Here is a 15,207-nt window from a genome sequence, read left to right on the forward strand (position 1 = left end):
CCAGCTCTAAGCCCTGTAGCGAGGGAGAGACTGGGCCTTACAGTACACTACCAGCTCTAAGCCCTGTAGCGAGGGAGAGACTGGGCCTTACAGTACACCACCAGCTCTAAGCCCTGTAGCGAGGGAGAGACTGGGCCTTACAGTACACTACCAGCTCTAAGCCCTGTAGCGAGGGAGAGACTGGCCCTTACAGTACACTACCAGCTCTAAGCCCTGTAGCGAGGGAGAGACTGGGCCTTACAGTACACTACCAGCTCTAAGCCCTGTAGCGAGGGAGAGACTGGGCCTTACAGTACATTACCAGCTCTAAGCCCTGTAGCGAGGGAGAGACTGGGCTGATTGAAGATGGGATACTGTGGCGTGTACATATTTTATTGCGTTTACTGTTGTTTTTGTGGTCTGCACAGGATCAGTTTCACATATCATATCATGGGTATTGTGTGATGATATAATAATCTGATAATCAAACAAATCACTTCAAAAAGTAGGCTTTTACCACAGGTGGGCTCCAATCAAGTGGTAGAAACTTCTCAAGGATGATCAATGGAAACAGGATGCACCTGAGCTCAATTTCAAATCTCATAGCAATTTCGAATCTCATTCCATGAGGTCTGCGGCCTTTCAACTGCAGACGTTGTGTAACCACGCCAGCCCAGGACCTCCACATCCAGCTTTATCACCTGCGGGATAGTCTGATTCACGTCCAGCTCGGCACTTGTGGGTTTTTACTTAAAATCCATTCAATCAAGACCGTGGGACGGCATTCTGAAAAAACTAGCTAACACACACAACATCCTGTTTGACCGAAATATCCGTTGTCTCTTTGTTATCTTCATTGTAAAGTTGGTACATCATGGACTGATAATGGAATGGCTATTCAGAGGAACAGGCTACCATATCAGGATCAGTATTGAAACAATCAATTAGTAATGACTTTCAACTATGACCAACAATTGCATTGCATAGCTCAAGTGTATTTGGAATGTTTTCAAAAACGATCAATTCATTGATCATCACTGTGCTATCACCCAGCCCAAGGCCCACCCAATCAGATTGAGCAACAAAAAATACAAATAAAACATGGAATGCTCTCTACTTGTCAGCGTTCCAAAGGGGACATTATATGTATTTTTACCTAAACATGCAAACACCATCAGACAGAATTAATAGCTTGCAGTGCACTGGAATGACATTCAGATGAACTCGAATGACATTCACTCTCATTTCAGTCAGTTATTATTGGCCACCAATGACAGTGAATGTCATTTCTGGCTACGCTACTGCTAGATATTCCTAGGTGTTCCTTTTGTCCAGGTGAGAAAGGGTAGTGTGGAGCGCGATTGAGATTGCGTCATCTGTGGATCTGTTTTGGCGGTATGTGAATTGGAGTGGGTCTAGGGTGGCCGGGTGGATGCTGTTGATGTGAGCCAAGACCAGCCTTTCAAAGCCCTTCATGGCTACCGACGTGAGTGCCACGGGGTGGTAATCATTTAGGCAGATAACTTTCGCTTCCTTGGGCACAGGGGCTATGGTGGTCTGTTTGAAACATGTAGGTATTACAGACTCGGTCAGAGAGAGGTTGAAAATGTCAGTGAAGACACTTGACAGTTGGTCCGCGCATGCTTTGAGTACATGTCTAAGATTTTTTTCCCCTGGTTGCACATGTGACATGCTGGTAAAAATGTGGTAAAACTGATTTAAGTTTGCCTGCATTAAAGTCCCCGGCCACTAGGAGCGTCACTTCTGGGTGAGCATTTTCTTCTTTGCTTATGGCCTTATAGAGTTGGTTGAGAGCAGTCTTAGTGCCAGCTTCGTTCTGTGGTGGTAAATAGACGCCTACGAATAATATAGATGAGAACTCTCTTGGTAGATAGTGTGGTCTACAGCTTATCATAAGGTACCTTTAAGACTTCTTTAATATTAGACATCGCACACCAGCTGTTATTGACAAATAGACACACACCCCCACCCCTCGTCTTACCAGAGGTAGCGTCTCTGTTCTGCCGGTGCATGGAAAATCCCGCTAGCTCTATATTGTCCATATCTTCGTTCAGCCACGTCTCGGTGAAACATAAGATGTTACAGTTTTTAATGTCCCGTTGATAGGATAATCTTAATCGTAGGTCATCAATTTTATTTCCCAATGATTGCACGTTAGCAAGAAGAACAGAAGGCAGTGGGAGTTTACTCGCTCACCTACGGATTCTCAGAAGGCTGCCCGATCTGCGGCCACTTTTCCGGCGTCTTTTCTTCACGCAAAAGGCGTGGATCTGGGCCTGTTCCAGTGAAAGCAGGATATCCTTCTCGTCACACTCGTTAAAGGAAAATGTTTCTTCCAGTCCGCAGTGAGTAATCACTTTTCTGATGTCCAGAAGTTCTTTTCGGTCATAAGAGATGGTAGCAGCAACATTATGTACACAATAAGTAAAAAAATAAGTAACACAAAACGCAAAAAAATAACAAAACAGCACAATTGGTTAGGAGAATGTAAAACGTCAGCCATGTTCTTCAGCGCCATGCTGTTCATCGACTACAGCTCAGCATTCAACACCATAGTGCCCACGAAGCTCATCACTAAGCTAGGACTCTGGGACTAAACACCTCCCTCAGCAACTGGATCCTGGACTTCCTGACGGGCCGCCCCCAGGTGGTAAAGTAGGCAACAACACGTCTGCCACGCTGATCCTTAACACTCGGGGCCCCTCAGGGGTGCGTGCTTAGTCTCCTCCTGTTCTCCCTGTTCACCCATGACTGCGTGGCCAAACACAACTCCACACCATCATGAAGTTGGCTGACGACACAACAGTGGTAGGCCTGATCACCGACAACGATGAGACGGCCTATAGGGAGGAGGTCAGAGAACTGGCAGTGTAGTGCCAGGACAACAACCTCTCCCTCAATGTGAGCAAGACAAAGGAGCTGATAGTGGACTAAAGGAAAAGGCGGGCCGAACTGGCCCCCATTAACATCAAGGACGCTGTAGTAGAGCGTGTCGAGAGTTTCAAGTTCCTTGGTGTCCACATCACCAACAAACTATCATGGTCCAAACATACCAAGACAGTCATGAAGAGGGAACAACAAAACCTTTTCCCCCTTAGGAGAGTGAAAATATTTGGCATGGGTCCCCAGATCCTCAAAATGTTCTACAGCTGCACCATCGAGAGCATCCTGACCGGTTGCATCACCGCCTGGTATGGCATCTGACCGCAAGGCGCTACAGAGGGTAGTGCAAATGGCCCAGTACATCACTGGGGCCAAGCTTCCTGCCATCCAGGACCTATATAATAGGCGGTATCAGAGGAAAGCCCATAAAATTGTCAGAGACTTCAGTCACTCAAATTATAGACTGTTTTCTCTGCTACCGCACGGCAAGCAGTACCGAAGCGCCATGTCCAGGACCAAAAGGCTCCTCAACAGCTTCTATCCCCAAGCCATAAGACTGCTGAACAATTCATAAAATTGCCACCAGACAATTTACATTGACACCCCCCCCCTTTTACACTGGTGCTACTCACTGTTTGTTTGTTACCTATGCATTACCTCAACTAGCCTGTACCCCTGCACACTGACTCGGTACCGGTGCCCCCTGTATATAACCTCATTATTGTTATTGTGCTACTTTTTATTTTAGCCTACTTGGTAAATATTTTCTTCTTCTTGAACTGCACTGTTGGTTAAGGGCTGTAAGTAAAGCATTTCACGGTAAAGTCTACACTTGTTGTATTCGGCGCATGTGACAAATAAAGTTTAATTTGATTTTGATTTGACTTTACTCTCTCACCTGGTCTTCAAATTAGGGCAAAGAGAAAAATGTGCAGTTTTATAGTTAATCCCATGCTATTCTACACATTCTGCCATTAGGCTGAGAGAAAATGATGTTTTAAAGCACATTTTCTGCAATTCTACATATTCTGTCATTGGGCAGGCGAATATGTGCAGTTTTAAAGCTAATACCATGCTATTCTACACATTTTGCCATGTGGCTGAGAAATTTTTGTTTTTTAAAGCTAAAATATAGGCGTGTTGACTGTGATAAAGGGACTGGATTATGTGCTGTCTTGTTTGCTAAATCAACAAATATAAGCAGGCAGTGATATCCATAGAAACACAGTGACATATGCGTCAATGCGGTCATATTTGTGGCTTATTGGGGGTGTGACTTTCAGCTAGTTATTTTTGCCCACCTGTGAAAGTGAATATAATTTCTGGCTATGCTACTACTAGATATTCCTGGGACTTTACTCTCTCACCTGGTCTTCAAATTAGGGAACTGCATTTTATATAACGTAGTACCGTGTTTGAGTATAGTATGTCTGTTAGTACAAATAGACTATTCATTTAATCAATCAATCAATCAACAAAATGTACTTTATAAAGCCCTTTTTACATCAGCATTTGTCACAAAGTGCTTCACAGATACCCAGTCTAAAACCCCAGAGAGCAAGCAATGCAGAGGCAGAAGCACAGTGTCTAGCAAAAACTCCCTAGAAGGCAGGAACCTAGGAAGAAACCTAGAGGAACCAGGCTCTGAGGGGTGGCCAGTCCTCTTCTGGCTGTGCCGGGTGGAGGGGAACCAGGCTCCGAGGGGTGGCCAGTCCACTTCTGGCTGTGCCGGGTAGAGAGGAACCAGGCTCCGAGGGGTGGCCAGTCCTCTTCTGGCTGTGCCGGGTAGAGAGGAACCAGGCTCCGAGGGGTGGCCAGTGTGAAAAATATGTGAAAAATATGAATATAACAGAGACATAACAGTAGATAGATCATACAGACATGATAATGGGCATAATTACACACTCATCTTAGAATAATATGGATACATTGTCTTCTTCTATAGACCAGTCCAAATACACTAGTAGCAAAGGGGACAGAGTGTATGTCAGACAAGGAGTGAGTTTTCTTGGAAGGTTACTCCTGCAATTACACTTCCATCAGAGTGCTCGTCACTCTTGGTCCTCAGCACACCATGTTATAACCACTCCTGCATGAACACAAATCCAGAGGCGAGTGCAAGCACAAATAACTGTCACGTTCGTCGTAAGGATGGGACCAAGGCGCAGCGGGAATGTGAATACTCATCTTCTTTATTTACGAAGAAAACCAAAATAAACACTTAACCAAAACAACAACGAAGAAACAGTCCTGTGAGGCACACAGCTACACTTGGAACAACTACCCACAAATCCCATAGACAAAACACCCCTATTGAATAGGACCTTCAATTAGAGGCAACGAGAAACAGCTGCCTTCAATTGAAGGTCAAACCAATAAACTAGACATAGAAATAGAAAACCTAGAACGAACATAGAAATACACTAACATAAACCAAAAAACCCCGAAACACCCTAAACAAACACCCCCTGCCACGCCCTGACCAAACTATAATAACAAACAACCCCTTTTACTGGTCAGGACGTGACAATAACACCATCCAGAAAAACAACTAGACAAATCTTTATCAGTCAATTAAGAAAATTGTGATAAAAATATGCATGTCTGTGTATGGTGTATACCTGACACGCTCCAAATGTGCCAGTTCACATATGCAGGTGCTGAGTTTCAGCGGAGTCCCTCGTCTCAGGAGGTAGTTGGCCTTGTGGTGAACGCTTTTGTTTGTGTGTAATGGTACAATGTAAATGTAAATTACAATTAAAACAAATCAATTGGACAACGTTCCCCACATGTATTTATTTTTCTTAACATTTGATACAAATAATATAATTTCATTGAGAAGTGAAGTTATATCTATAGTCTACTTTCGTGTTTCAACCAACATGAGAAGATGAAATATTATAGAAAAAAAAAGGAAAAGTAATTTACCAGTTCATCATAATGCTGAAATCAATGAATTCATCCTCTTTTAGTTTGGTACATTCAAACCCCTAGATCAGAAATAAAATATCCCTTTTTTAAATTCTACATTTCGGGTAATAGAAAGATGCCCATTAGGAAATGTATGAAATGTTAGGAACATTAGAACAACTCTACAACACATACATTTTCTCATGGTGAAACTATCGTACCTACGGTAAAGTATTATTGAATTTCTTAGTGTTCAAGCATTACTAGGTTGAAGGATAAATGGTGCAAAACAAATTTGTGTAGTTTGGCACAACATACAGAAGGAAACATATATAACCTGGAATTTTGCATTGAGAACAGTAAGTGGGTTGTAAAACAAACGTCTGTGGCTTATTCATGAATTACAAAATAAACATTAAGACAAAGTCTGTCATTTACATCAACTTAAAAAATAAAAAAAAGAATCATGCAAATTTGTCATACATTTTTGTCTTTAAATATGTAAATTATATGACAAACAACAGAGGGGAAAAATACAACATACACAATAATTTCTGGTCACTAACTGCTACATTTGTAGGCTATAAAGGAAGGTTCATAACCAACATTATTAGATTGGGATTAGAGAATTTAAATGACAAAGAAAACATACATAAAGATGAGAACACAGTGGTTCATTCCATTCTGTTAAGAAAAACTTGCTGCACCCATGTTGAGCCTGTTGCCATAGCTATAGTTCATCATGGTTATTACATGGTCTTCTAGACTGATCCCAGATCCGTTGTGACATCCTGATAACAACTACAGCACAAACAGGTCTGAGACAAGTCTAAAATGTGTTTTTTTTCTATTCCATGCATCAACTTCTATTCTGACATATGATTGAGAACCATAGGAACAGGAAGAGTCAAGGAGTACCATAGTGGAGTTAAGGGAAAAACATTCAAGTAAAAAAGCATTACAATATTAAATACTAGTGTAAACGAATCTCTAGGCCTGTCTGAAGTATACAGCATCACTATGACATCACCATTATTGTGGGATTATTACTTCTATTCGTGGGGTGTGAGAAAAATCAGTGCTATATGAATCTTCATCTTTCAGATAAGTGTTATTATGTTGAGAGTGTATCAGAGATTGCATCCCAAATAGCACCCTATTCCCTATATATAGTGGGGAAGTAGTGCACTACATAGGGAATATGGTGCTATTTGGGATGCAACCTCACAGTTGATTATTATAACAACAGTGATGTGATATTGTTGACTAGTTTTTACCATTTAGCTGTGGATAAGTGTATAATACCAAACCTTCCTTGTTAAGGGTTGAAGTGTTACATAGATAGAAGCACCTACAAACCTTCTAGAAAGCTCCGTCAGGAATCCATAGGACTTTACTTTGTTCTTGGTCCACTATAGTCATGATCTGAGTGCAAATGTAGGACAGGCTTCCTCCTTGGACGATACCTGCGACACAAAAAAACTGTTGTCAAATCTGGGCCATTACTGTCTCAGAGTAGAAGATCTGGTCCGGTTCTGTCTATGTAACTTTACTCATTATGAACCAACAGGCAAACCTGATCTTAGTTCAGCACTCCTACTCTGAGACAATTTATGAATATGAGGCCTGGAGTCTGACTCCAGACTGTAGGTACATAGGACAGGCCTTCTCACATAGCAACAAACTGAATGTTATTATATGATATTAACATAATACTAACCTGTAAAGACCTTGCTGTACTCCTGTTCAGTTTTCTGTGCCATCTCAAACTGCTCCTTGGAATGTTTCTGAGAGACTTTATCCCGCAAGTATAGAGGATCCTTCTGTTCTCTGAATGAAGGAAAGAACAAAATCATATTAAATATCAAATATTTCAGTTCATTAAAAAAAGAGGTGACATGGCACACAGTTGATATCGCACAGAGACTGTGGTGGCATGGCAACAAAATTACCCCTAATTAAGTGCATAGAAGCCAATCAACATGACAGCAATGACAAAAAAGAAAGACTGTCTCTGCTCTTCACTATAATTGCAGTTTTGATGAGTAATAGTGCTGTACGAACTGAGCGGTAAGTACAGTCAAACTTAAAACAGGCACACAGGGTGACAACTGGGTTAATGAGCTTCTCGTGTCTGTGATCTGTCTGCTCCTGACCTGACCTGCTGTTTCCTTTCCCTGCCTGGCCTACAGTCTACATATTGACTATATGACACCATCCAACGGATAGAAAGTCAGGGAGTGGTTCATGGTTTGGTTCTCTCTCTCGCTCACTCTCAAAGGCATCTGCCATAGACATACAGTGAGGGAAAAAAGTATTTGATCCCCTGCTGATTTTGTATGTTTGCCCACTGACAAAGAAATGATCAGTCTATAATTTTAATGGTAGGTTTATTTGAACAGTGAGAGACAGAATAAAAACAAAAAAATCCAGAAATACGCATGTAAAAAATGTTATAAATTGATTTGCATTTTAATGAGGGAAATAAGTATTTGACCCCCTCTCAATCAGAAAGATTTCTGGCTCCCAGGTGTCTTTTATACAGGTAACGAGCTGAGATTAGGAGCACACTCTTAAAGGGAGTGCTCCTAATCTCAGCTTGTTACCTGAATAAAAAGACACCTGTCCACAGAAGCAATCAATCAATCAGATTCCAAACTCTCCACCATGGCGAAGACCAAAGAGCACTCCAAGGATGTCAGGGACAAGATTGTAGACCTACACAGGCCGGAATGGGCTACAAGACCATCGCCAAGCAGCTTGGTGAGAAGGTGACAACAGTTGGTGCGATTATTCGCAAATGGAAGAAACACAAAAGAACTATCAATCTCCCTCGGCCTGGGGCTCCATGCAAGATCTCACCTCGTGGAGTTGCAATGATCATGAGAACGGTGAGGAATCAGCCCAGAACTACACGGGAGGATCTTGTCAATGATCTCAAGGTAGCTGGGACCATAGTCACCAAGAAAACAATTGGTAACACACTACGCCGTGAAGGACTGAAATCCTGCAGCGCCCGCAAGGTCCCCCTGCTCAAGAAAGCACATATACATGCCCCTCTGCAGTTTGCCAATGAACATCTGAATGATTCAGAGGACAACTGGGTGAAAGTGTTGTGGTCAGATGAGACCAAAATGGAGCTCTTTGGCATCAACTCAACTCGCCGTGTTAGGAGGAGGAGGAATGCTGCCTATGACCCCAAGAACCCCATCCCCACCGTCAAACATGGAGGTGGAAACATTATGCTTTGGGGGTGTTTTTCTGCTAAGGGGACAGGACAACTTCACCGCATCAAAGGGACGATGGACGGGGGCATGTACCGTCAAATCTTGGGTGAGAGCCTCCTTCCCTCAGCCCGGGCATTGAAAATGGGTCGTGGATGGGTATTCCAGCATGACGATGACCCAAAACACACGGCCAAGGCAACAAAGGAGTGGCTCAAGAAGAAGCACATTAAGGTCCTGGAGTGGCCTAGCCAGTCTCCAGACCTTAATCCCATAGAAAAATCTGTGGAGGGAGCTGAAGGTTCGAGTTGCCAAACGTCAGCCTCGAAACCTTAATGACTTGGAGAAGATCTGCAAAGAGGAGTGGGACAAAATCCCTCCTGACGTGTGCAAACCTGGTGGCCAACTACAAGAAACGTCTAACCTCTGTGATTGCCAACAAGGGTTTTGCCACCAAGTACTAAGTCATGTTTTGCAGAGGGGTCAAATACTTATTTCTCTCATTAAAATGCAAATCATTTTATAACATTTTTGACATGCGTTTTTCTGGATTTTTTGTTGTTGTTATTCTGTCTCTCACTGTTCAAATAAACCTACCATTAAAATTATAGACTGATCATTTCTTTGTCAGTGGGCAAACGTACAAAATCAGCTGGGGATCAAATACGTTTTTCCCTCACTGTATTATTCACGTGTTTATATGAGATGATTGATCTCTACTGGTTGCTGGTAGTGTGGAGTGAGTGAAGAGCAGCGAGGGCTTAGCCAAGTAGCTGAGAGTGTACTGTAGGGTCCAGCCTCCAGCCTCTCTCGCTCTCTCTCAGAGACAGAGACGAGCAGCCCCCAGTACAAAGCTCAAAGCTGGAAGAGACAGGCCCAGGTTTCAACCTCTCAGTCACAGGGATAGCTCAGCTAGACGCCCCCGCAGCCCACCACAGAGCTATTGGGCTCAGCCTCTCCTCCCATCCCAGGGACAGCTGGCACTCAGTTGATGACAGAGAAGGCTTAGTTCAATCAGATCCTCTCCATGTCCACTGCCGCACTGCACTAGTCTCTGTGAATGTGTGCGAGTATGTGTGAGACAGTGTGAGTGCCTGCAGGGCACTACAGTGCGCCTAAAAAAATGAAGGATTCTAGCTTTATTACCTCAAATATTTTTCATTGTGCTCCTAAATTTCTTTGTGCACGCCTACATTTTTCAACTTAGACACGTGCTCCTTGTAAAAAAAGTCAGCGTTGAGCCCTGGCGTGTCTGTGCCTGCGTTTGTGTCTGTGTGTGAGAGTGTGCATGTCTGTGTGTTCAGCAGACTTAATCTTCCCCTCTGATTACAAATGAAAATACCAACCAGAGATCTTCTCTAATGAATCACAATTATCCCAAGAGGAGTGTCGGCTTGGGCCGTTTCTGATTAATTACATTTTGATGACTTTGATGAATTTGTTTTGGAACGTGTCTGTGATAGGAATGAATCGGAGATCATTTCTGTAATGTTATAGTAATGAAAGTGCACCTAGACTGAAATACAATGAAACATAATAGACTTCTGTAAGTCAACCGTGAAAACAGCAGGGATATTGGAAAGTGGCAGTAGATGAGGTAATGTGCTGCTGCTTGCTTGCTTGCTGTTTGTGGTGTCGGCAGAGTTACCGAATAAGCACTTTGTAACAAGATCTGATGTAAAAAGGGCTTTATAAATACAGTTGGTTGATTGATTGATAGCATTGTTATTGGTTAAAAAAAGAGTTGTTTAAAGAAGACTAAAGGAGATCCATGAGCTTTCACATTTCAATAGAGGAACTCCATGAGGGAAAGCAGCTGTGATAGCTTGGCCAGATGACTCTGATAGCAGTGGTGTTAGGTCATTGTCTCAAAATGCAGCACACAAAAATAAGTATTTGTAGTAGAATGGGGGCTAGTACTCACTTTATCTGCTTTGCATTTTTGTAGCGAATGAAAATGACGATTGGGTAGATGTGAACGCTGTGAAGCCGTTCAATGGCGTGGGGTGCAATGTCAAGTAAACAGTGACAATCCTTCAAAATAGAAACAACAACAGAATCTAACCAGTTGGGTTTGCATGAGAAATGACAGCACAGCAAAGAATGTTTCCAAAATGACATATCATTAGATCAACTGACAAAACATAACAGCCATTTCGTTAGGTTTTGTCACACTGTACATAACATACACACTGTTACGATATGGGATGGCAGCTGTCATGTATTAATTCAGATATTTACTAGTCCTGTCTATGTACTGTCACGCCCTGACCTGAGAGAGCGGTTTTTCTCTGTTTAGTTAGGTCAGGGTGTGATATGGGGTGGGCATTCTATGTATTTATATTTCTATGTTTTGGCCAGGTATGGTTTCCAATCAGAGGCAGCTGTCTATCGTTGTCTCTGATTGGGAACCATACTTAGGCAGCCTTTTCCCACCTGTGTTTTGTGGGTAGTTATTTTCTGTTTTGTTATTCAGTGACCTGACAGAACTGTTGGCTTTCGTGTTGTTTCTTTTGTTTAAGTGTTTCGTTATCTATAATAAAGTATGAACACTTACCACGCTGCGCTTTGGTCCCCTCTCTACGACAGCCGTAACATGTACAAAATATGCTGAACTGGTTTCTCTCCTAAATATGTTTTTATCTCAATAAGACTAAACTGCAAATAAATAATAATAAATAAACTAAATATACCTTCTCTGTGATTTCCTTGATGGAAGCAACAGTTGTGACATCAAAATGGCCGCTCCTTCGTTTGAAGTCGATGAAGACGCAGTCCTTCACCCCTCGTTCTATCGCCTGCTGAGATGCCTTCATCACCTCTGAATGGACAGACAAAATAATCACATTTCAGTATTTCATGAGTCTGTATAAAATAACACATGATAATTGACAATCAATTTACTTATTTGAATTTACTTACAATCCTGTCATAACATGACATAGCATTATCATAACATGACATAGCACTGTTATAGCATGACATAGCATTATCATAACATGGCATAGCACTGTTATAACATGACATAGCGATGTTCTAACATGAAATAGCATTATCATAACATGACAGCACTGTTATAACATGACAAAGCATTATCACAACATAACAACCCACCAGGTAGGCACCGACAGAACCTCCCGGGGGCCTCCTTCACCAGCATGTCCTTGTTAGCCTCCACTAGGGGCCCCAGAACCAGCACTGGTCTGGGGCTGGAACACTCTACCTTCTGGACCCTCTGGTAGGCCAGGCTCACACCATCTGGTAGATAGACAACACACAGAACCATCAGCAGAATTATGTAAAACTACAGTGTGTATGTACATGATACCCTAACCCTAACCCCAGAACCAGCACAGGTCTGGGAATGGATCACTCCACCTCCTGGACACTCTGGTAGTTAGACATTATAGCACTGTGTCAAAACAGAGATCATGAACACTGCAGTGGAAAACTAGCTTTGCACCTACATGAATAATAGCATATGCCACTTGAGGCACTTTTATCCAAAGTAACTTACAGTACAAAGCAAGTGCATACATTATGGGGAATGTGAACCGTGTTGGAATGGACCAGGAAACCTTGGTGTTGCGAGAGCTGTGCTCTTACCCAGGGCTCTACGCTGACCTTTCATTTTTTTTTTTACAAGCAGCGAGTGTGCGCCTAAGTTGAACAAAATGTAGGAGCACACAAAGAAAAGTAGGAGCACAATGAGAAATATTTGAGGTATCAAGCCGATTTCTTTGTTGTAATGGTCCAAACATGCCAGTCATGAATCTGCGCTCAGTGTATTCCCATGGTGCTCAGTGTATTCTCCATGGTGCTCAGTGTATTCTCCATGGTGCTCAGTGTATTCTCCATGGTGCTCAGTGTATTGTCCATGGTGCTCAGTGTATTGTCCATGGTGCTCAGTGTATTGTCCATGGTGCTCAGTGTATTGTCCATGGTGCTCAGTGTATTCTCCATGGTGCTCAGTGTATTGTCCATGGTGCTCAGTGTATTCTCCATGGTGCTCAGTGTATTCTCCATGGTGCTCAGTGTATTCTCCATGGTGCTCAGTGTATTGTCCATGGTGCTCAGTGTATTGTCCATGGTGCTCAGTGTATTCTCCATGGTGCTCAGTGTATTCTCCATGGTGCTCAGTGTATTCTCCATGGTGCTCAGTGTATTCTCCATGGTGCTCAGTGTATTCTCCATGGTGCTCAGTGTATTCTCCATGGTGCTCAGTGTATTCTCCATGGTGCTCAGTGTATTCTCCATGGTGCTCAGTGTATTCTCCATGGTGCTCAGTGTATTCTCCATGGTGCTCAGTGTATTCTCCATGGTGCTCAGTGTATTCTCCATGGTGCTCAGTGTATTCTCCATGGTGCTCAGTGTATTCTCCATGGTGCTCAGTGTATTCTCCATGGTGCTCAGTGTATTCTCCATGGTGCTCAGTGTATTCTCCATGGTGCTCAGTGTATTCTCCATGGTGCTCAGTGTATTCTCCATGGTGCTCAGTGTATTCTCCATGGTGCTCAGTGTATTCTCCATGGTGCTCAGTGTATTCTCCATGGTGCTCAGTGTATTCTCCATGGTGCTCAGTGTATTCTCCATGGTGCTCAGTGTATTCTCCATGGTGCTCAGGGGCTGCAGTACAGTGAAGTAATCATTGCAACAATTATCCTCTGGGTGATTTTTAACCTCGTGCACTGGTGTTACTAAATTAACACTAAACTCCAGGTCGCACGGCAAAATATTTAGGCGCATATGCGGGTGAAATGGTCGCACTGTAGAGCCCTGTCACCAACTGAGTCACACATGACCATACATGAGATGAATCAAGAATCTACATGTTCCACGGTTATCATTTACAGTACAGCAAGGTTTGAATGGTCCTTCCTCACCCTCCATGATGGGCAGTGAGTCAGTGCTGATGGCGTCCACTAGGTCCTTCCCGTCTTTAGACCCAGAGCGTTTGTGCTTCTGTTTCCTGCGGAAGAAGGACCTGCGAGCGGCAGCCGATAGGGTCTTACTGGCAGTACCGCTCTCATCCTTCATATCAGGCATGCTGTGTCTCCTGTAGAACTCCTGGTCCATTCTGAAAAACACAGGGGAATACACAGTACAACGGGTTTGAATGAAGCAATAAGGCCTATGAAGGTGTGGTATATGGCCAATATACCACGGCTAAGGGCTGTTCTTACGGATGACGGAACGCGGAGTACCTGGATACAACCCTTAGCCGTAGTATATTAACAATACCTGAGGTGCCTTATTGCTATTATAAACTGGTTACCAACGTAATTAGAGCAGTAAAAATAAATGTTTTGTCGTACCCGTGGTATACGGTCTGATATACCATGGCTGTCAGCCAATCAGAATTCAGCGCTTGAACCACCCAGTTTATAATGCTTTTTAAACATGTTATAAGCACGCACAAGCATGAATAAAGTATTTTAATAAGGCTTATCATGTGTTTTTTAACCTTTATTTTAACAGGGAGTCATATTGAGACCCAGGTCTCTTTTACAAATGAGCCCTGCAGAATGCAGAAATACACACATCAAAAATCAAATGCAATCATTAAATATCTCTGTGTATCAACATTTCAACAGACAACATAACTGTTACCTGAAGTTTATTTACGGCAGGTACAGTATGACTTACATGTATTTGCTGGGGACCTGCCCTCGTGCCAGCTTGCGTGCGCTCTCATCTAACTGCCAGGCCATCCAGAAGCCAAAGTTGCCCTTTGGTAGCGTGTCTTCAATGTACAGGATGTCATCCTTCTTGAAACTCAGCTCCAGCTCCATCTCTGCTACTCGCTCATAAAGAGCTCTGAAAGGAGAAGGAACACAGATGGGTTAACGTTCATTTACACAATGGAAAGATCCTTTTCCGGGGGACGCAGTGATATTGTACAGTTAAAGTGAATAGACATGTAAAAACCAGGTACAGTTTATTTGCACCTGATGGATGTTGACTACAGGCCCAATGTGACTCCATACATGAAGAGGATTACAGTAGTAAGATGTTGACTACAGGCCCGAAGTGACTCCATACATGAAGAGGATTACAGTAGTAAGATGTTGACTACAGGCCCAATGTGACTCCATACGTGAAGAGGATTACAGTAGTAAGATGTTGACTACAGGCCCGATGTGACTCCATACACGAAGAGGATTACAGTAGTAAGATGTTGACTACAGGC

At 42.9% G+C, this 15,207-nt stretch overlaps 1 protein-coding gene across 4 annotated transcripts in view; it reads right to left on the reverse strand.

Moving 5' to 3' along the window:
• Positions 1 to 5,654: 5,654 nt before the first annotated feature.
• Positions 5,655 to 15,207, reverse strand: part of LOC106611651 (disks large homolog 5) — a 129,688-nt gene continuing 120,135 nt past the window's right edge. For 2 of the 4 annotated variants that reach the window (XM_045723543.1, XM_045723542.1), the window contains exons 31-33: positions 14,664 to 14,834; positions 13,901 to 14,094; positions 12,300 to 13,643 (exon numbers count right to left, since the gene is read on the reverse strand). In XM_045723543.1, the coding sequence (XP_045579499.1) occupies positions 12,784 to 13,643; positions 13,901 to 14,094; positions 14,664 to 14,834 (1,225 nt within the window). In that variant the 3' untranslated portion in view covers positions 12,300 to 12,783. Of the gene's footprint in view, positions 7,260 to 7,513; positions 7,624 to 10,941; positions 11,052 to 11,710; positions 11,839 to 12,131; positions 12,276 to 12,299; positions 13,644 to 13,900; positions 14,095 to 14,663; positions 14,835 to 15,207 lie in introns of those variants that run through there. The other 2 variants (XM_045723553.1, XM_014212109.2) reach the window with 2 other exon arrangements.

This window comes from Salmo salar, chromosome ssa01 (assembly GCF_905237065.1).
Source record: "Salmo salar chromosome ssa01, Ssal_v3.1, whole genome shotgun sequence".
NCBI lineage: Eukaryota > Metazoa > Chordata > Actinopteri > Salmoniformes > Salmonidae > Salmo > Salmo salar.